Raw genomic sequence first — 19,371 nt, 5'->3', positions numbered from 1 at the left:
TCATACACCAATATTTATTGAGCACGTACTAAGGTGCCTGCGCTGTGCCGAGCCCCGGGGGAGTCAGAGGCGAAGGCGACAGAGGCGGCCCCAGACGGGCCAGAGACCATACGCCAGACCCACATCCAGAAGCTGCAAAGCTCCCAGGGCTCCGGGGTGCAGATCTGGGCTGCCCTGGGGTGCAGATCGTGGGCTGCACTGTTGAGGGGCTGAGGGCTTTGTGTGTGGAGGAAGCAGAGGGGCATCTGCGCGGACGGGAGCGGGGGCAGAGCCCGTGTCCGTGTTCTGAGGCAGCTTGGTGCTCAGCCGCCTCCCAGTGCCAAGTCATAAAGAGCCTCCTAGAGGCACAGACCGATGCCTTTAGAACGCTCCCTCCGGGCACAGGGACATTAACGTGACGTCTATCACCATGGCATCGAGGTGCTTAGACAACCTGCTCCCCCCGGAGGTCGGAAACAGCGTGAAGCAGATTATCTGTGTCTCACTGTGACATATGCGATCATGTATCACTGTGATGGATCAACAGTCAATACCACTGGGGTCCCCGCCGCCCCCCAGCCAGTAGGAAGTGGCTGGCGTCTATACGTTTTCCTCACCTGGTGGGCAGCCCTGTTCCTCCTTGCCCCCCTCCTGGTGCTGCTGGTGGGGGGGTGGGGGACATCTCCTGGCTTTCAGCGTGCATGTGCAGAGCGGCTGAGGGGAAAGCATTTGGAAGAAGGACCGAAACTGGACCCCTTCTGTGCCATCGTGGGGTTTGCATGGAGTGGGGACAGAGGCGCAGGCTTCACACCGCTGGGCATTGAATCCTGGCCCCACGTACCTGCCCCGATCTCGAGCAAGGTGCTTTGCCTCTTGGGGGCGTAGTTCTCTCTTTTGTAAAATTGGGAATAATCACATTTGCCTTGAGGGTTAATGGGCACTCATGGGGAAAGGAGGTGAAGTGCGAATGCGTGCCAACACTCACCGCATTTCCCCAGCCTCCTCCGCTCGCCCGAGTGCTGGGGTCCTCCCCTCCACCCCCAGACTCCTGCCCTCTACCTCCCTGGGCCTGCAGGCAGACATCTACCCCCCTACCTCATCCAGCTCGGCCTAGGGCTGGGCTCCAGAAGGCCAACGGTAAAAAACCCCGGTCTGCTGGGGAAGGGGGTGCCGGGCTCCTGCCCTCACCCTAGCTGCCTGCCCCTTCTCCCTCACGCACCTGCCCCCAGCCGATCCCCCCAACCGCCACCGCCCCCTGGAAACCCTGCGCTGGGATGAGCACATGAATCCAGGGGTCCCTGGGCGATGTCTGACGGGAAATCTGTGAGCACAGTTTTAAAAGTTTCAGCTCTGAGCAGCTAAATGAAACCCCAGAGTTACTCATGGGAATTCTGTGTCCCCTCTGTCACCAATGTCTACTGGTTGGGCCACCAGCTCAAAGGGGACCGAGGAGGGGAGCAGCACCCCAACACGGGGTGGACGGGGAGGCCCCGCCGGGAGGGGTGCACGGCCCAGATTCCTCACCCCGGGGCTGTTCCCACTCCTTGCTCAGAAAGTCCAGGGTTACTAAGGGGAGCAGACCCAGTGAGGCCCTGAGGAAGCAGAAGGGTGGCCAGGGAGGAGCTTTGTGGGAACTCAAAGGGGAACTGTGGAGGCCAGCAGGCCGCCGCCTCCTGTGAACTTGAGACAAAAGAGGAAGACTGCGAGGGAGGCCCCGAAGGAGAGCCGGCCTCCATGGCGGACACGTTCTCGGGCCCCTGGCTCCTGGGCTTGCTCCTGCTTCCCTGGACGCTGCAGCTCACAGGTACGCTGCCTTCCTTCTTCCCGCGAGCCCTCTGGCCGGCACATCAGGGCGCCTTTCATCCGCCCGTGCAGCTAAGTCCTGGGCACCTGTCTCGGGAGGTGTGCTGGTTGCGTCTGAACATTGCAGACTTCACAGGGAGAGCCTCCGGGGATCGGGGACATGGTTTGCTGATGCCTTGCCCAGGTGGCCCCCACCTCGCTGCTGCTGTGTTAGCAGACTTCCACCGCCAGCCTGACCGCTGGCCCTCAGCCACGGCGGGTGGGCGTCCCCGCAGCCAAGGGCAGGTGGGGTCGGTGTGGGGTCAGTGGGGAGCTCACTCCCCACGGAATCTGCATCTGCTAAGCGGCAGGGCTGGCCTCGGCCTTGTTGCCCACGTTAGCCGGGGAGACCCGGGCGGACGAGGGCTGGCCCCCAGGAACACTGTGCCCTGGGACGCAAAATCGTCGCTATTGCCAGAGAGGGTGGTACTCCCCACTTCCTGGCGTGCAACCAGAGGCCACCTTGCAACAGGAGCTGATGCCTTCCCTGGGGCCAACGCCATGCCCCCGTTTCTGGTCCCAGGTCGCCTCAGAAATGGGGTGGCCTGGATCCAAGCCAGGCCTCGGGCTGTGTGGCCTTGGGGCACGTTCGTCCAGACCAGGGAACCCCCAGGAGTGTGTCTCTCTGGGGCTGCCCACGAGGGGGTCCCTCCAGCTCAGTCTCTCCCAGGGCAGCCCTGGGCCCTCTGGGATTCCCAGGCCCACCCACCCCACCCACCCCACCCCTCCCGCCACTGTGCAGCCTGGATGCTTTGCTTCCTGTTCACCCAGACTTTTCTGAGGCTGCTGGGGGGCTGCCCCCCACTTCTGCTTCATCCTCTGCCTTTCGTTTAGACTGTAAACAACAACGGCTCTTCTTACTATCATGAATTAGCCTCTTTGAGCACTTACTCTGGGCTTTACTCTCACCCTCAGCCCCCTCCAGCCACCCTTGGGGTGCAGTCACTAACAGCGCCACTTAAGAACAGGGAAACTGAGGCCCAGGGAGGCCAGGTAGCTTGCCCAAGACCTAGAGGGTGAGTGGAGGTCGGGTTTAGTCCCAAGTCTACCTGGACCCCAGGCCAGGATCTTTGGCAGTGGGCCCCAGGGCTCCTCTCAGCTTTTTTTTTCTTTTTTTTAAGATTTTATTTATTTTTGAGAAAGAAAAAGAGAGTGCACATGCACGAATGCACATGAGTCGGGGGAGGGGCAGAGGGAGAAGCAGGCTCCCCACTGAGCAGGGAGCCTGATGCGTGTCTCCATCCCAGGACCCCGGGATCATGACCCGAGCCGAAGGCAGATGCTTAACCTACTGAGCCACCCAGCCGCCTTCTTTGTAAAGAATATTCCTCATAGAAAGTGTCACTCCCCTCCCCCAAGGGGACAACAGCTGGCTGTGGTACCGGCTGCAGGCTTCCTGGGCTGGGCCCCTTGTGACATCATTCCCTTTCATCTTGCACACCTTGGGCCCCCTCCTGCACCCCCCCCCGCCCCCATGGCCGGTGCAGAGATGGCCCCGAGGAAAGGCAGTTTGTTAGTGACAGTGCATCGGACTCGGTCATTTCTAACTTAACGTCCCTAAATTCTCATCATTTCTTTTTGTGTGGCCCCTTCTCCCCAGAAGGGACCCAGCACAGCTGGGTAACAGTGGACGACACTTTGCGGATGCTGCGGTGGGAAGTGCTTTTGTAACTGTCTCAACTATAAACATACAGTGGATTCCCCGCCCCCCGCCCCCAGCATTGCAGCAAAGGTTGTACAAAAGAGAAACTCTGCTCTTTCACAAGAGGTGAAAAACCCTCGTGGTCCCCGAGAATAGTCTGGAGCAGCAGACAACACGGTCACTCCTGGTCCTGCCCTGAGGGTGCCTGGCTCCCTCTGTCTGTCATCAAAGTCCAGCCCAGGGACAGAGCACCATTTCTCTGAGCCTCGGTGTGACGCAGGATTGAGTACATACACCAGGGCGTTCAGCCTGACTTTCCTTCCATCTGAGCTCTGCGATTCACCCCAGGACCCTGGGCAGTTTCCTAATGTCTCTGTGCCTCAATTGCCTCATCTGTTAAATGGGTGCGATAGTAGTACCTGCCTGGTGTCACACCCTGAGACTAAGTGGTTGGGGCACGTGGTCGGGGCTCAGAGAACGCCAGCTGCCTGCCCGTCTAGCAGAGCCAATCAAAACTCAAGATTCAGTTGGCCAGGTGGATATCTTAGCCAGCGCACAGGTTCCTTGGGGTCTCTCTGACCTTGCCAGTGGCCACTGGCACATTATGGTTTGGTGTCTCAGGACCTCTCTTGCTCCCAGCCCTCCTCCTCCTGTCGTGAGCCGGGACTCAGCCCTACTGTCCTCCAGTCTTTTGAGCTCTCTGCAAATTCCACTTTTCTCAAAGGGTCTGGGAGCCACTTGTGGTCTCATGGGCAACTGCTCTCCCCCAGAGGTGAGTCACGCAAACCCGAGACTCAGCTTTCCTGGGAGCAGCTGTACGTCTGCTCAAGACTTGCTTCCACCAGGCTTCAGTCACCTGCGAGGGCTTTGGGGCCAGGCAGAGCCCAGGTTCAAGTTCTACCTTCTTCCATTGACAGCTGTGTGACCTTTGACAAATTACTTAACCTCGGGCGCCTGGGTGGCTCAGTTGGTTAAGCGACTGCCTTTGGCTCAGGTCATGATCCCAGAGTCCTGGGATCGAGTCCCCTCATCGGGCTCCTTGCTCTGCGGGGAGCCTGCTTCTCCCTCTGACCCTATCCCCTCTCATACTGTTTCTCTCTCTCTCTCTCTCTCAAATAAACAAATAAATAAAATCTTTAAAAAAAATTACTTAACCTTTCTGAGCCTCTGTGTCCTCAACAAATGTCAGTCCCCTTTCCCTTCTTGGCCTTTCCAGAACTCTGGGCTCTATTTATTTCTCAAATATCCATGGAGGAGGGCCAGTTCTGGGCACGGGGGCAGGGGGAGACCTGGAGGTGAACAACCCCGACTCTCAGCCTGGTGGAAACGCTGAGACTTGCCCAGAGAACGTGACAGAACATGACCCAAGGAGAGAGTTACCGATGCAGGTTTGCTCCCCTCCCCCTTTGCTCTGGACTCAGGTGTCACCGCTCCCTTTGTTGTCCAAAAGATGTTCAGGAGCCTCCTGCCTTCTTTCCTGCAGCTCCGAGCCTCTGTCGGGATTGGCCTCTGCTTTTCATCTTTGTCTAATCCCAATAAAGAGCTTTCGAGGCAGGCGGAGAGAAGCACCTCTCTGCTGGAGGTGGGGCAGGGGGAGTGTTGGCGGGGGCAAGGGAGCCCCGAGGGGGAGGAGACAGAGCATGTGGGTGGGTGACAGGCACAGCGGGAATAAAGACTGAGAGGCCAGAAGGCAGAGACGGGGAGGGGACAGAGAGAGGTTCAGTCTGACTGGAGGGGAGGGTCTCTTGTCCCAGCAGTGGGATCTGAATCGCACTGGGCTCTATTCCAGGAGGATTATAAATGCCTGTCAGGTAGGGGTTCAGATGCTCTTCCAGTTGGCCCTATTATCATTGCTTTCTCTTTTTAAGTTATGAGCTATAATACCTACACAGAGAAGTACAATAAACATAAAACAAAGTCCTGTGTGACCACCATCCAGAGAACACCGTGGGGCACCAGAGCCCGTGGTCCCCCGGCCGCCACCTAGACACCCCTCTCTCCCATGCCAACTCTCGGGGCAATTGCTTCCTGGCATCTCTTTATAGTTTTATCCCTCAGTATGTGTCCCCGAACGATATGGATTCATCTTCCCTGTCGTTGAACTTTGTATAATCAGAGTGATGCTGTGTATTCTCGCGACCTGCTTCTTTCACGCCAAGTTACGTTTTGTAAGATCTGTCCAGTTGCTGGTGTGGCTATAGTTTGTGTATTTTCGTTGCTAAAGAGCTGGGATCAGAAACAGCAATGCTGGGAGGCTAAATCCAGCCCCGCTGCCTTTTGGTATGGCCTGCGAGATAGGAGTGTTTTTTTTTTTTTTCCTATGTTTTTAATGGTTGGAAGAAAATCAAGAGAAGAATATTTCACAACACGTGAAAATGATACAATATTCACATTTCAGTGTCCATAAATAAAGTTTTATTGGAACACAGCCATACTCATTCATTCGCAGACCATCTAGGACTGCTGTCAGCCTCCATCGGCAGAGTTGAGCAGTTGCGAGGGCGACCATATGGCCCGCAAAGCGGAAAATATTTACTACCTGGCCCTTTACAGAGCACGTTTGTCAGCCCCTGCTGTGGAGTGTCCCACTAAAGGAATATATTGCAATTTCTTTAGCTATGATCGACATTTCGGGCGCTCGACGTCTGTGGCTGTGAGCACTCCTGGGTGGCCCCCAGGCCCATGTTGTTCAGTGCCTCTGGGAGCACATGTCCCCATGGAGGCTGCTTCTTCCCAAGCTGTCTGCCCCCCGCCCCGGGCAGACTGTGAGCTTCAGGGGGCGGGAAACTTGTGCACTTTCTTGGTTCGAATCCTTGACTCCTGGCACGGAGCCTGGCACCCAGGGGATGCCCAGCAGATACCAAAGAGAGTGGGCTGGATTCAGCTCCTCAGCCGCAGGCAACCCCAGGAGGCGTTCCAAGAGGGCGGGGTGGAGATGCGACGCCACCGGGAGAGGCACGTGGGTCCAGGGCTGCGAGGTGGGTCCGTCCGCTATGGCGGGGGGCCTGGGCCTCAGGCTCCTCTCGGCACGGGCGGAGCAGCGAGACCCTCATGTCTTGGGAATGAGAGTGTGGATCCAGGAGTGCTGCGTCCACGTGGGCCCTAACACCTGAGATCTGACCCTTGTTGTGGATCTAGAGGCTGCAGTGGGAGTACAGGCCTCGGGTGCTGGGGTGGGGGCTGGAAGCCGAGGAAGGGGAGGGGGTGACCTGAGGCTGGAGAGGGGGAGGGGAAAGGAGTGGGTGTGAAATTGGCAGGGGGAGCTCCTGGCCCCCTGGGGAGGACAGTCTGGCCAGCCTGGGATTGAGCTGTGGGAGACTTGGCCAAGTCACCTGACCACTCAGCCCCCACCTCCCTGTCGGGGCACTTGGCACCCTCCAGTGCAGGCCTCGGGAGCAGGAAGGCACATCCAGGGCCACCTGTGGCCCTGGGACCTGGCACCTGGGACCCCTCAGGGAGGGCCCGTGGGGCCTCAACCATGGGGACGGGGTGCCTGCAAGGGGAGGTGTGGTGAAGCTGGGGTGTACCTGCTCCCCCCACCCCAGGACTGCATGGGCTGTGGAGAAGAAAGTACAATGAGAAGCCAGAACCCCCCGTGGGGCTCAGGGCCAGATCTTGCCTGCCGCCGGTGGGCTAGGGGAAGGGGGCGCCACGCGAGCACAACCCCAGGCAAGGCAGGCTAGCTTCTCTCAGTCAGCAGGGGTGGGGTATTGCCTACAGCCCTGGCTACAGGGTCCACAGCACATTTCTGAAGGCCACTTGGCAACTCATATCAAAATTTAAAAATTTAAAAGGATCCCTGCCCTTTGAAGATTTATGTATTTATTTGAGAGAGACAGAGTGTGTGTGCCCTCCAGCAGGGGAAGGGGCAGAGGGAGAGAGAGAACCTCAAGCAGACTCCCTGCTGAGCGAAGAGCCCCACCCGGGGGCCCGATCTCACCACCCTGACATCATGACCTGAGCCAAAACCAAGAGTCGATGCTTAACCGACGGGGTCACCCAAGCGCCCCCTGGGGTACATGCCCTTTGAATCACTAACTCCCCTTTTTTGGACCGGACAACCTTTATATACCAGGACGATCCCTCGTGGGCCCATGGAGCACAGCAGCAGACTGTCTCACGGCCATCAGCTGCGGTGGGTTTAGATAAGACCCTCTCCCGCCCCCTGGCCCTGAGCAACCCTTGCCTCTTGGCTCCTGCCTCCCGCTCCCACAGCCCACTTTCCAGCCATGCTGGATGATACTGCCCCTAAGCCTTTGCTCCTATTGCCCCCTCTTCCTGGAAGGGAAGAGGGGGCGCCCACCTGGTGATTCCAACCTGTTGGTCAAGGTCAAACTCGGCAACCTTCTCTGTGGTGCCCACTCTCCCACGCCCCCGACAAACCCAGTGGCCAGCCCTGCCCTGCCAGGGTGTTCCCCTATGGTTCTGAGCATCAGGAGCTCAGAGGTACAAAGGGCATGACAGAGGCAGCTGAGGGTGCCGACAGCACTGGGAACAGGTACCCAACCTTAAGAGGTGGGCTCTGTGCGAAAAGCCAGAGAAAGGGCAGAGAGAGAAGGTGCCGGCTGGGGAGCTCTGGGGGGAGGAGGAAAGGTCAAAGAGGGAGGCACCTGCAGGTGAGGGTCAAGGCCAGAAGCATCGGGAGCCACAGCTTAGCCTCCAGGGTGTTTGCTGACCTCCTCTTGCCGTGGGAGGGGAGGAGGCTGACAGCAGGGACAGGGCTGGCCATTGGGCTGGGGAGCATGGAGGGCAGTGAGTGATTTTGTGCCCGAGGGTGCCGGATCTTCGGGGAGATAGAGATTTAAGAGAAGTCAGGATAAAAGTGACGTGAGGAAGGCCTCTACAGGAAGGAGTTGTGTGTTGACAGCCAGACGCATTTAAAAGGAGGCTGGAGGGGGAAGGGTCCCAAGCCCTCAGAATGAATCACTAATGCGAGGTTTTAGGCAGCTGAAGACGGAAACTCTGTAGTATTTCTCTTTTCTTCCTTCCTTCCTTCTTTCTTCCGTCTGTCCTTCCTTCTTTCTTTCTTTCTTTTTTTCTTTCTTTCTTCCTTCCTTCCTTCCGTCTTTCTTTCTTTCTTTCTTTCTTTCTCTTTCTTTCTTTCTTTCTTTCTTTCTTTCTTTTTCTTTCTTTCTTTTTCTTTCTTTCTTTCTTTTTCTTTCTTTCTTCTCTTTCTTTCTTTCTTTCTTTCTTTCTTTCTTTCTTTCTTTCTTTCTTTCTTTCTTTCTTCCTTCCTTCCTTCCTTCCGTCTTTCTTTCTTTCTTTCTTTCTTTCTTCCTTCCTTCCGTCCTTCTTTCTTTCTTTCTTTCTTTCTTTCTTCCTTCCTTCCTTCCGTCTTTCTTTCTTTCTTTCTTTCTTTCTTTCTTTCTTTCTTTTTCTTTCTTTCTTTCTTTTTCTTTCTTTCTTTCTTTCTTTCTTTCTTTCTTTCTTTCTTTCTTTCTTTCTTTCTTTCTTTCTTTCTTTCTTTCTTTCTTTCTCTTTCTTTCTTTCTTTCTTTCGAGGTGGGGAGGGGCAGAGAGAGAGGGAGAGAGACAGAATCTTAAGCAGGCTCCATGCCCAGAAAGGAGCCCGACACGGGGCTCGGATCTCAGGACCCTGAGGTCGTGACCTGAGCTGACGTCAAGAGTTGGACGCCTAACCGCCTGAGCCCCGCAGGTGCCCCTCTGTTGCTATCTTTCTTTTTTTTTTTTTTAAAGATTTTATTTATTTATTTGAGAGAGAGAGCACACGAGAGGGGGGAGGGTCAGAGAGAGAAGCGGACTCCCTGCCGAGAAGGGAGCCCGATGTGGGACTCGATCCCAGGACTCCAGGATCATGACCTGAGCCGAAGGCAGTTGCTTAACCAACTGAGCCACCCAGGCGCCCTGTTGCTGTCTTTCTAACACAGAATGTGATCCTGTCAATCCCTGATCCAGAAGCCCACAGAAGCTCCCCCCGGGTTTCCAGGACAACACTTGCCCCCCACTTCCACCTCCCTGAGCCCCCCCAAACCTTACAACTCCACACATCTTTTGAGTCCCCCCAACTACCAATGATGGCGGGTATCTTGTTTCAAGACTTCTAGAAGCTTCGTCCAAGAGCTTTTTGCGCTTAAGCCCCCCTCTCCGCGCCCCTCCCCCACCTGGCTGCGCCCCGCCCTTCCTTCAGAGTCCGGCTGGGTAACGTGACGCGGGAGACTCGTCACGATGTCTACAGCCGTGACGTCAGCATGGCGGAACGGCGGGCAAGTTCGATGTTCTTCTTGACCCTTCTCTGTGGTGTCTAGAACTCCCACAGTGAGCATGTTTCCCTTTTATAATGGGGGGGGCGGCTGAAGAATTATAATGAAAAAAAACAAAGACCCAGTCCAAGGGTCACACCTCCTGGAATCCGCTGCCCTCCTCCCAGCTGGGTTGGGTCCCCTGCTCTGGGTTTCTGCAGGCTCTGTGACTTCCCTTTATCTTCCCACATTCCAGCTTCATCAGTGAGCTCTGCCCAGTGGCGGGGCCTGGCCCTCCCTGGCAGGACTTTGGGTGGGCACCCACCGCAAGGGAGTGCCCTGGTGGGGTCCACCCCCTCGCTCCATTCTCCTACACCCATCCAGGGACAAGGACCAGAACCCCCACTCTGCCTCATTGGTCCTACCACCATCTCCACCCCATCCCGACGCCTTTCTTTGAGGGCAGAGGAGGGTATAAAGGGAGAAACTGAGTCTCCAGCTGTCGTAGGCCACACCCTCAAACGAGCTACGAAGTTGGAGAAACTTGCGTTTTCAAACCAGCTGGAGGAGAGGTGACGGCTCTAACCAATGGCAGTTAATACCCACGAAGCGTCTACGTTTCTGGGACCAAACATTTGACATTCTGCACTCGGTTGTGTCCCCGCGTGGCCACGGTGCACCCAGGGTCCAGAGTCTGGAGGCTTTAGAACAGAATGCAGGCAGGCTGTGGAAATGGCCCCCAAGGCAAGCCACATCCGTATGCATCTTTGTAATTCGGAGGTGTTGAAAGATGTGACAGCCGGTCTGATAGCAGAGTTCCGAGGGCATCAGCGCTAAAAGCTTCATAATACACACTCTCTGTTCAAAGGTTGCCTTCCAACGCCTGCTACACGCTTTTCCCTAATCAGCCACTTGGCCACGCGCCGCTGTGTTTGATGCGCGGGTCCTTGGAGGACGCCCCTGTTTTTCGGTGGCATCCTGGGATTCATGCTCAGGAAAATGGCCGGAGCCCTGTAATAAAGCCAGCAGCCCCACATTTGTGGCTTCCCAGCAGCCCTTCAGATGGGCCTTAAAGCAAAAAAAAAAAAAAAAAAAAAAAAAGGCATGGCTCTGAGAGATGCCATAATTAAATTGGAGGGCAAAACCCCATGCCTAAAATAAAGACCGTGGGAACTGCTTTCTTCTGTAGCCGGAGAATCAAAGTGCTTTCTTTTAAAATCGACCTAAGGGGAGATGGATACTTTTGATCAGCACGTCCGGACTCTCACACACCCTTGGCTGTCGATGCTGCTGCTGGTGGCCGCAGAGGGGATTGAGTTCCAGGCAGAGTGAAGAGCTGGGGCCAAGGCCTGGGCCAGGTGGGTCAGAGGGGCCGCGAGGAGGCCCGGGCAGCTGGGGAGAGCGGGGAGGGAGGGCGTGCCGGCCGCCGGGGGCGGGGGATGTCATCGCTGCAGTGAAGGAGGGGCGCTGGCTGGCCCTTTGGGCACTCGGCTGGTGCTGCCGCAGGACCAGTCTATACACGGGACCACTCACTTCTGCTCTGGGAGCCACAGGCTCTCCTTGAGCTGGACATCAGTAGCTGTCCTCCTTAAGCAGCAGGGTCAGTTCTGGTGAGGACCTTTGTCCCCAGATCCCATAGGCTGCCTGATGTGTCTGCCTCTTTGATGACCCAAATCTAGAGAAATGGCCCCAAATCTAGAGAAATGGCCTCTGAATGTTTAGCTCCCTTTAAAGGGGCACAGCTTTTGTTTGAGAGATGTTTTCATTTTCCTGCTCTCAGATTTTTTTTTTTTTTATTAAAGATTTTTATTTATTTATTCATGAGAGACAGAGAGAGAGAGAAGCAGGCCCCCAAGGAGCAGGGAGCCCGATGCGGGACTCGATCCCAGGACCCTGGAATCACGACCTGAGCCGAAGGCAGACGCTTAACCATCTGAGCCACCCAGGCGCCCTCCTGCTCTCAGATTTTAAATGGCGGCATAGGGCAGCGGTGAAGAGTGTGGAGTTAAGGACCCTAAGGGACCCTGCTTAAAATCCCATCCCCGCCACTGACTAGCTGTGCTGCTGGGCAAATCTCTTCCTTTCTCAGAGCCTCTGGTTTCTCCTCTGCAAAAGGGGAGGGTGCCCCCCAGGGACAGTAGCGTTTTTATCATCATGCAGCTTAACAGCAATGCCTGAGTCTCTGTGCAGGGCAGGGGGAGTCCTGCAGACCGAGAGGGTGACTCCCCAGTCCTGGGAGAGGAAGGGAACAGGAGGGCATTCTGAGCAGGGGCAATAGCATGACCAAAAGCTCGAGGGCGCCGCAGGCCTGGCGTCTGTGGGGCAGGGAGTGGAGGGCAGTTGAGCTGAGCTGGTGGGGCCCGGAGGCATGGCCTGGATCCTCCAATCCAGGGACTTGCAATTTTTTTTTTTTTAAAGGTGACCCAAGGGCGCCTGGGTGGCTCAGTCGGTGAAGCGACTGCCTTCGGCTCAGGTCATGATCCTGGAGTCCCGGGATCGAGTCCCGCATCGGGCTCCCCGCTCAGCGGGGAGTCTGCTTCTCCCTCCGACCCTCCCCCCTCTCATGTGGTCTCTCTCTCTCTCTCTCTCATTCTCGCTCTCTCAAATAAATAAATAAAAATCTTTAAAAAAATAAAAAAAAATAAAGGTGACCCAAAGTTAAGGAATGCACGTTATAGCACGACCCTGTCTGAACCCAGCTGTATGAGTATAACTGAAACCAGGTCACAAAAAGCGCCCTTATTACTCACAAAATGCTCCATGGTTCTATGTTTTTAAACTGCTTGTCCTCACCACGTAAATTGATTTCAGCCTCCTTCCTGCGTCCCCTCTGCTGGGGCACCCCAGCAGGGTCAGCAAGATGGTTTGTGGTTTCCTCGGGAGGCAGCGGAGCCAGGCAGCTTCCTGGCGGGGTGGGGGCGCAGGGAGAGGAGCCCAGATTCTGGAACTGTCAGGTGGATGCGGGGTGCTTTGTGTAGGGGCTGTGGGGGACAGATAGGGTGGGCATCCTTCCTACATCCAGGCAAGTCTTTGATTATGAATCCCTCGCCCCAGGGACTTGGCATGGGGTCCCTGGGCCAGGGTGGGAGTGGGGCCCCTCCAACCAGCTCTCAAGATTAAAGTTCAAGTGGCCACAGATTCAAAAGGAGAACTGAAAAAAGAGGGATCTGATGCCAGTGGGCAGTGGACAAAATCTTTCCCAACAAGGGCAACAGATAAGCAGGAAGGGGAGAGGGCAGGAGGAAGCTTCTGGGGGGGGCAGGTTCTCCGTGCCTGCACACACCGGACACCTGGCAGGGGAGCCTGGTGCACCAGGCCCGGGGTCTGCACCCCAGGGGGTCCCCCACTCCCCTGTGGCCAGGCCAGGGCCCAAGGTGGTAGAGAGGCTGTCATGTGTGGAGGCCACCCCATGCCACGTGTGCCCTGCCCTGTGGGCCTGGTACTTTCTAGGCAGAAGGCTCAGGATGGCATTTGCCTTTCTAGACTCAGCGAGGACTCAGGGCTCCTCTGACTTCCTTGCCTCTTTCTTGTCGCTGCGGAAAGGCAGCCTGGCCCTGTGGCTGCCTCAGAATGTTCCAGCCCCATTTCATCCCGTGACCACCCTGTCAGGTTGGCATTGTTGCTCTCCTGTTTTTTAGGGGAGACACCAAGCTTCAGAGAGAGAAAGCCACCTGCCCAAGTTTGCACAGCCTTTGGGTGGCAGAACCAGGGTCCAAACCCAGGCCTGATGCCTCAAGAAACTAGGTTTTCCCCAGGCACCCCCTGACCCCATATTCCTGGCAGGGTCCCAGGCTTCTTAGCAGTCTTTGGAGCTGCTGAGAAGTGAGGGATGGAGGACGCGCCTGCAAAGCCGTGTCACCTGAGCTGCCCAGTGGCGCTCTCTGTGCTTGCGGGGGGGCAGGCGGGGGGGTGGGTGCTCGAGGATGCCTTATGAGTAACCAAGCTCTGGGGCAGGGCTGGGCTGGGTTGGGGGCCCCGGGGAGCAGGTTCCTCTCAGGCATCAGGCTACAACTTGTTCCCGATCCCATCTCGGGCTGGCCCTGCTCCTCGTCCTCCTCCCTCCATGGACCTGACCCTCCAGGCAGGGGGGCCCCCTTCTCCGCTCTGCACCATCCGCATTGGCGCAGGCTCACACTTCTCCCAACCTCCCCCTGGAACTGCCCTTCACAGTTCTTCTCTCCTTCTCCGACCTGCACCGGAAAGAGTGGTGTGCTTGGGCAGGTGGGAGATCCGGCCGTCCTCTCTCTCATCCCTCCTTGACCTGCCCCATCTCTGCTCTCACGGCCCATGGCCGCCTCCAGGCCCTTCTTCCTCTCAGGCAGGGAGCTCTGCGAATTGAATGAATCCATCTCCCTGCAGTGAACAAACCAGGCTCCTGGCCACACTTTCCTCCCTGTGCCCGCCCTGCCCTCGGCCGCGCCGAGGACTCACCCGCCTCCTGGAGAATTATCTGAAGAGCAACTTTATGTTGCTCCTGCGGCCCTTTAGGCCTTTGGTCTCGGGGACACGTCCCCCGGCACCTGGAGGGAAAGCCAAGCCAGCCTGAGCTCTTCCGGCGCCTCTGCCCTATGGTCACTCACAGTCAAAACCAAGCCCTGGTTCTTCATATCACCAACCAGAGTGACAGCCAAAAGGCTGAACTTGATGCACGCTGGAGGTGGCGTCTGGGACCTGTATGAGAATAAGGGGTGAGGGCCCTCTTCCCTTCTTCCCCCCAGGCTCCCTGGTGGCCCTTCCCCATGTGTCAGCTGGGTGGAGAGTGACAGGGAAGGAGCAGGAAGAAGGCAGAAGAGCCCTGCTGGTCAGGGGCCGTGGATAGCTGGCCCTGTGCCCCGGGCACTCGCGGGGTTTGTAGTGGACCCCCTCGGGCACTTCCGTGGGTCACTGGGGTGTGCCAACTGGCCTCCCGTGGCTCTCCCTCCCTCCCTCCCTCCTCAGCCCCAGGAATCCGAGCCCCCCCTCCCCGCCCCACTCCTCCTCCCTGGGCTCTGTGCCCCTCTTGGCGGCCCTTGAGCAGAATCTAAGAGGATCCCCTGGCCGGCTCCCTCTGCCCCGGCCCACCTTGTTCCACAGGAGACCTGCTCCCTTGGCTTGAACAAGGGACAAATGGTGATACAGCCGCCACCAGGTGCAAGATGGACACCAGCCACTGTGCCATCTCCGTGCACTCAGGGGGCATGCCCCAAGCTTTGGGAGGGTCCCGCTGGAGCCCCTCTGAGCCTGGGGTGAGAAGCAGGTGCCCGAAGGGCAGTTCGGGTGCCCCTGCAGCCCTCTTCAAGCCTCTCTGCACCCCTGGTCTCTGTCATGCAGCCACCTGGCCTACAACTGGGATAAGCTGTGACTTGTGCCGGGAATCCGACGAACCCCTGTCCTCAGCATCTGATGTCTGCTGTGCTGTAGGCCATGGTGAACACTCCCTGCCCTGTGTCGGGCCATGCTCCACTGTGTCCCTGACCCCACTGCTCAGCCCGGGGGGCTGGTGTCACATCCTCGGCACCGACAAGCCTGGGCTCAAATCCCGCTCCACCACTTAGGAACTCTGTGGCTTCGGGCCTCTAAGACCCCCTCGGGGCTTGTCTGCACAGTGGGACTGCTAATGTTGTCTCAAAGGATTGTCGTGGTGTTCAGTTGACACGGGCCTGTGTCATGCCCAGCCAGAGTATGCCTTCTATATCTTTCCTTGCCCTTGTGTCCCTGGGCTGTTTCTAACCTGCTGTCCATGTGTGTTCCTGCTTTCAGTTCACTGATGACCTCCAGACCTCCAGGTCACCAGCGTGTCGCTCCCCCACACCCCTAGATAGGCTTAGTGGTTCCCTCCCAGCCCTGGCTCCCTCTGCTTCCCTGTTGCGAGGCAGGGAGCCCCTCCAGGCCGGGGGTGGGACCTGTGACCTAACTGGTATTCCTTAAATGTTTGTGGGAGTAAACAAATGGTAGCCGCAAGCAATTTGTGGACACAGGAATTACTATGAATCTCTCTACAGCACTGAACCCTAATGGGGGGGTACTTAGCAGTCAGCTGGACCAGCCTGCACCCCAGAAGGGGCGTCTTGGAGGGACGGTCCAGGACGGGGGTGGGAGCTAGGCTACGGTGGTCCAGGCTCTGGGGTGCTAACACCCCCAAAAAAGAAGGGGCAGTGGAGGCCATAGGATGCACCATCGGGCCAGAACCAGTCTCCTTCTCGGCAATGGCAGGCCTCCTCCTCCTTGCTTTTCACCTGCTGCCCCCAGACTGGCTGCCCTTCCCCCATCGACAGAGACTGCCTCCCTCCTCACTCGGACTGTGGTTTGTCCCGAGGTCTGAGGCTGTCCTCTAGGGCAGACCCAAGCTGGGGCCGTGCATGGTCACGATCCTAACCCTCTGACCTTAAAATCACGAATCCTGGAAGCATACAGAACGACAGTCATCTATTTTTAAAGATGTCCCCCAAATTGTGAAGATAGGCTTAATCACACTAACACATTCCATCATTTTCTAGAAGGATACCTCAAACGCAGAAAATTTTTTGAGACAAATGGATGGATGGCTTCCTGCCAGGACAAACAGCCTTATAGTATGGCCAGTGTGCCCAGTCTCCCCGGGCCTCTCAGACACACCAAGAAGAGAAGCAGGAGGCCCCCCCCCGGGGGGGGGGGCGGTGCGGGGTGGGGGGGAGAAGAGCCTTCTGTGCCAGCCCTGGTGTGGTCACTTTCCTGGTGGTTTTGGTCAGGTTCCCACCTCCCGACCCCCAGCAGGGAACACTGGCTGCCTGGAGAGCCAAACAGGAGAATGTGGCTCGAAGTCAGAGTGGGTCCTGAGCTGAGTCTGGAGGACTAGGTAGGAGTCCCAGGCAGAGGGGCCTGCAGGGGTGGATGCAGCACGCAGGAAGTGGCCCTTTGGGGAGGGGGGAAGGACTGCAGCGTGGCCTTGCCGGGGAGGGCAAATCAGGTCCTTCTCAGCCCTCGGCCCCTTCTCCTTCCCTGGGATCACGCAATGACCCCTTCCTCCACCCGCTGCACCCCTGCCCTGGCTGCCGCGTCTCAGGCAAGCTTCAGCCCTGAATCAGTGCTCCTTGTTTTTAGGAAAGTATGAACATAATGTTGTAGTCAAGCCACAACGACCACCCTGCAGTCGCGCCCAGAGACATCAGGGACCTGTGAAATCCTTCCCGCCCCACTCAGCAGAGGAGAGCCCTGGGTCCCAGCCCAGGGGCTCCTCCAGGTGTGAGCATCGTCATATTCACGCAGGACAACGAAGCCGGTCCGCTGGGACATCCAGCCCATTCCCTGGAAATGTCACTGCTCTTCCTTCTTTGGAGGAGGGGCGATCTCTTTAGTTACTCAACAGGAAGCTCAAAATACCAGTGTGGCCGGAGTTTCAGGGGACTGACTGGTTTAGAGGGCCACCTCTGCCCTGTCCCCAAGTCTTCCAGAGGCCCTGGCCTCGCCTCCCCTGGGGACCCAGTGCAGGGCTCAGCGGAAGAGCCCAGAGACGAGTCCAGCCTGGCCTCACACCAGGCCTGCACCCCGGGCAGGGGGCCCTCGATTTCCCCAACGAAATAAATCTGGCAGCTCCCTCTGAGTAACTCAAATGCGTGATCTTCTCCCGATTAACAGCCTGGCCGGCATGTTCTCGGCTGCTTGCTGCCGACCTCAATTTAGAACAGTTCGGCCGCTGGAGAAGGAAGGTGCTAGGGGACGAGGCATAGTGAAGCTGAGGGGGCTTGTGTGCCTCCGGGAGCCTGCCGGAGGGTGGGAGGCCCAGCCGGGCAGGTGCCACTGTTTTCCTAGGAGCCTGTGATGAGGAGGGGTGTCCAGGTGTCCAGGAGGGAGGAGGCTCCCCCAGGTACCTGCCTTTGTAACAGTCATCGAACGTCCTGGTCGTGGCTGCGCGTGGGGCATTGCTCGTTACAGTCTACAGAAACTTGACAAATTCTTCTCCAAGCTCTGGTTCAGGGCAAGGCTTGTCTCTCCTGATGCCTCCTCCTTCAGGCTGGGGGGAGCCATGGCTCCCCTCTGTGTGTCCACTGCCAAGAAGTTCTTCTTCCTGCCAGGAAGCGTTTCTTTATCTTGTCTCCTGCCTCCTTCCTCTTCTCATCCTTCAGCAGCTTTGGGTCTTCTCCAACTGGGGCTTTTATCCAATGTGGCTTCTTGGCCTTTGAGCAGGAGAGTGGTTAGGACTGTGGGGTCTGGAGTCCGCCCGCCTTGGGCGGGGCTGTAGCTCGACTCCGTCCCTGCTGAGAGAGTGAAAGCTAGCAGCTTGACCTGCCTGACCCTCGGGTTCTTCCTCTCTGTGAAGTGGAGCTCTTACACACTTTGCCTTGGGTGTGTTGGGAGATGGAGAGTTCTATGTGTAAAGCACTTGGCACAACGCCCGCACACCGTGACTGCATGAAAGGTGTGAGTGTGAGCCGAGGTCCTTGGGAGGAGGTAGAAAGGACTGAAGCGACCCGGAGGGTAAGCTCCCACTCTCCTTTTTCTTCCCCTGCAGGAGGGCAGATGGCGAAGGTGACCCACACTGGTGCGCCCATTTTGGTCTCTCTGGCCAACAAGGCCATTTCCTTCGACTGCAGAATCACCTACACAGACAGGGCCAGATTCAAGAACTTCACAGCCTCGTACTTTTATATGGACCTCCAGAACCGGAAGAGCACCAGCGAGCGGATTAAGTGCCTACCCGACCTGGGCAAAGAGAACGAGGAGCACGCTCTGAAATGTGGGGTCACCCCCAAGCTGCCCAATGCATCGGCCACGGGTACCTACTATTGCTCCGTGGAGTGGCCCGATTTCCATAAAATCAGCAAAGGCATCTTCATCCTGGTCAGAGGTGAGGCTTCCTGCAGGACCCAGAGGTTTCACACAGCAGAATTTGGGGCACAGGATATAAGAGGGGAATAGGAGCACCTGGGTGGCTCCTGGGTGGCTCAGTCGTTAAGCGTCTGCCTTCGGCTCAGGTCGTGGTCCCAGGGTCCTGGGATCGAGCCCCGCATCGGGCTCCCTGCTCCGCGGGAGGCCTGCTTCTCCCTCTCCCACTCCCCCTGCTTGTGTTCCCTCTCTCGCTGTCAAATAAATAAATAAAATCTTTAAAAATAAATAAATAAAGCGGGTCATATCTGCCTCATCTATCAGATTTGGCAAAACACAAGTGTCCTCAGGGAGCCCCTGGCTGCACAGGTGTGCTGACATCTACCTTGATTTGGGAAGGGCAGAAGCCTGGGATGCAGATATGTCTCTGGCCACGTCTGGCAGGTGCCTGAGAGAAGTCTCTGGCACTTCTCTCTGGCACCTTGTGTGTGTGCGTGTGTGTGGGTTGGGGGGGGGTGAGTACAAAATTGGGCTCATGCACATGTGTGTCAGTGGCAGCCCTTGGCTCATGTACGTATTTCTGGGAAAGGTTCCTAGTTTCATCACATCCCCAAAGGAGTGATGACTGTAAAAAGTTAACATCGGCAAAGCCATGAGGCTGTGACCTGCCTCTGTGTTTCCCACCAGTAGGGGCTGGGATTTGGGGGCACCGTGGAGCTGGACTGGCCCGGATGTGGCTAGGGGCCCGGGCTTCATGGCAATACCCTGCCCGTCAAGGGCTTTTATGGGGATGAATGAGATCCTGCGTGCAAGGGCTGGTGTCTGGTAATAGGAAATGTTTGATAAATAACAGACACGGATGTGCCTGGCACGTGGTTGGCACTCGGCAGTTTTTTGCCAGCCAGATGGATGGAGGGAGGGAGGGATG

General features: G+C 57.1%; 1 protein-coding gene across 1 annotated transcript in view; it reads left to right on the top strand.

Annotated features, from left to right (window-relative positions):
• The first annotated feature begins 1,591 nt into the window (after positions 1 to 1,591).
• Positions 1,592 to 19,371, top strand: part of NFAM1 (NFAT activating protein with ITAM motif 1) — a 44,545-nt gene continuing 26,765 nt past the window's right edge. Inside the window, exons 1-2 of the mRNA XM_028115340.2 lie at positions 1,592 to 1,783; positions 18,130 to 18,465. Coding sequence (XP_027971141.1) covers positions 1,714 to 1,783; positions 18,130 to 18,465 — 406 coding nt within the window. The 5' untranslated portion in view covers positions 1,592 to 1,713. The remainder of the gene's footprint in view (positions 1,784 to 18,129; positions 18,466 to 19,371) is intronic.

This window comes from Eumetopias jubatus, unplaced genomic scaffold, assembly GCF_037043125.1.
Source record: "Eumetopias jubatus isolate StellerSeaLion01/CBP00866 unplaced genomic scaffold, mEumJub1_p1.0 scaffold_8, whole genome shotgun sequence".
In the NCBI taxonomy this organism is placed as follows: Eukaryota; Metazoa; Chordata; class Mammalia; order Carnivora; family Otariidae; genus Eumetopias; species Eumetopias jubatus.
This window is presented reverse-complemented; position numbering and strand designations above follow the sequence as displayed.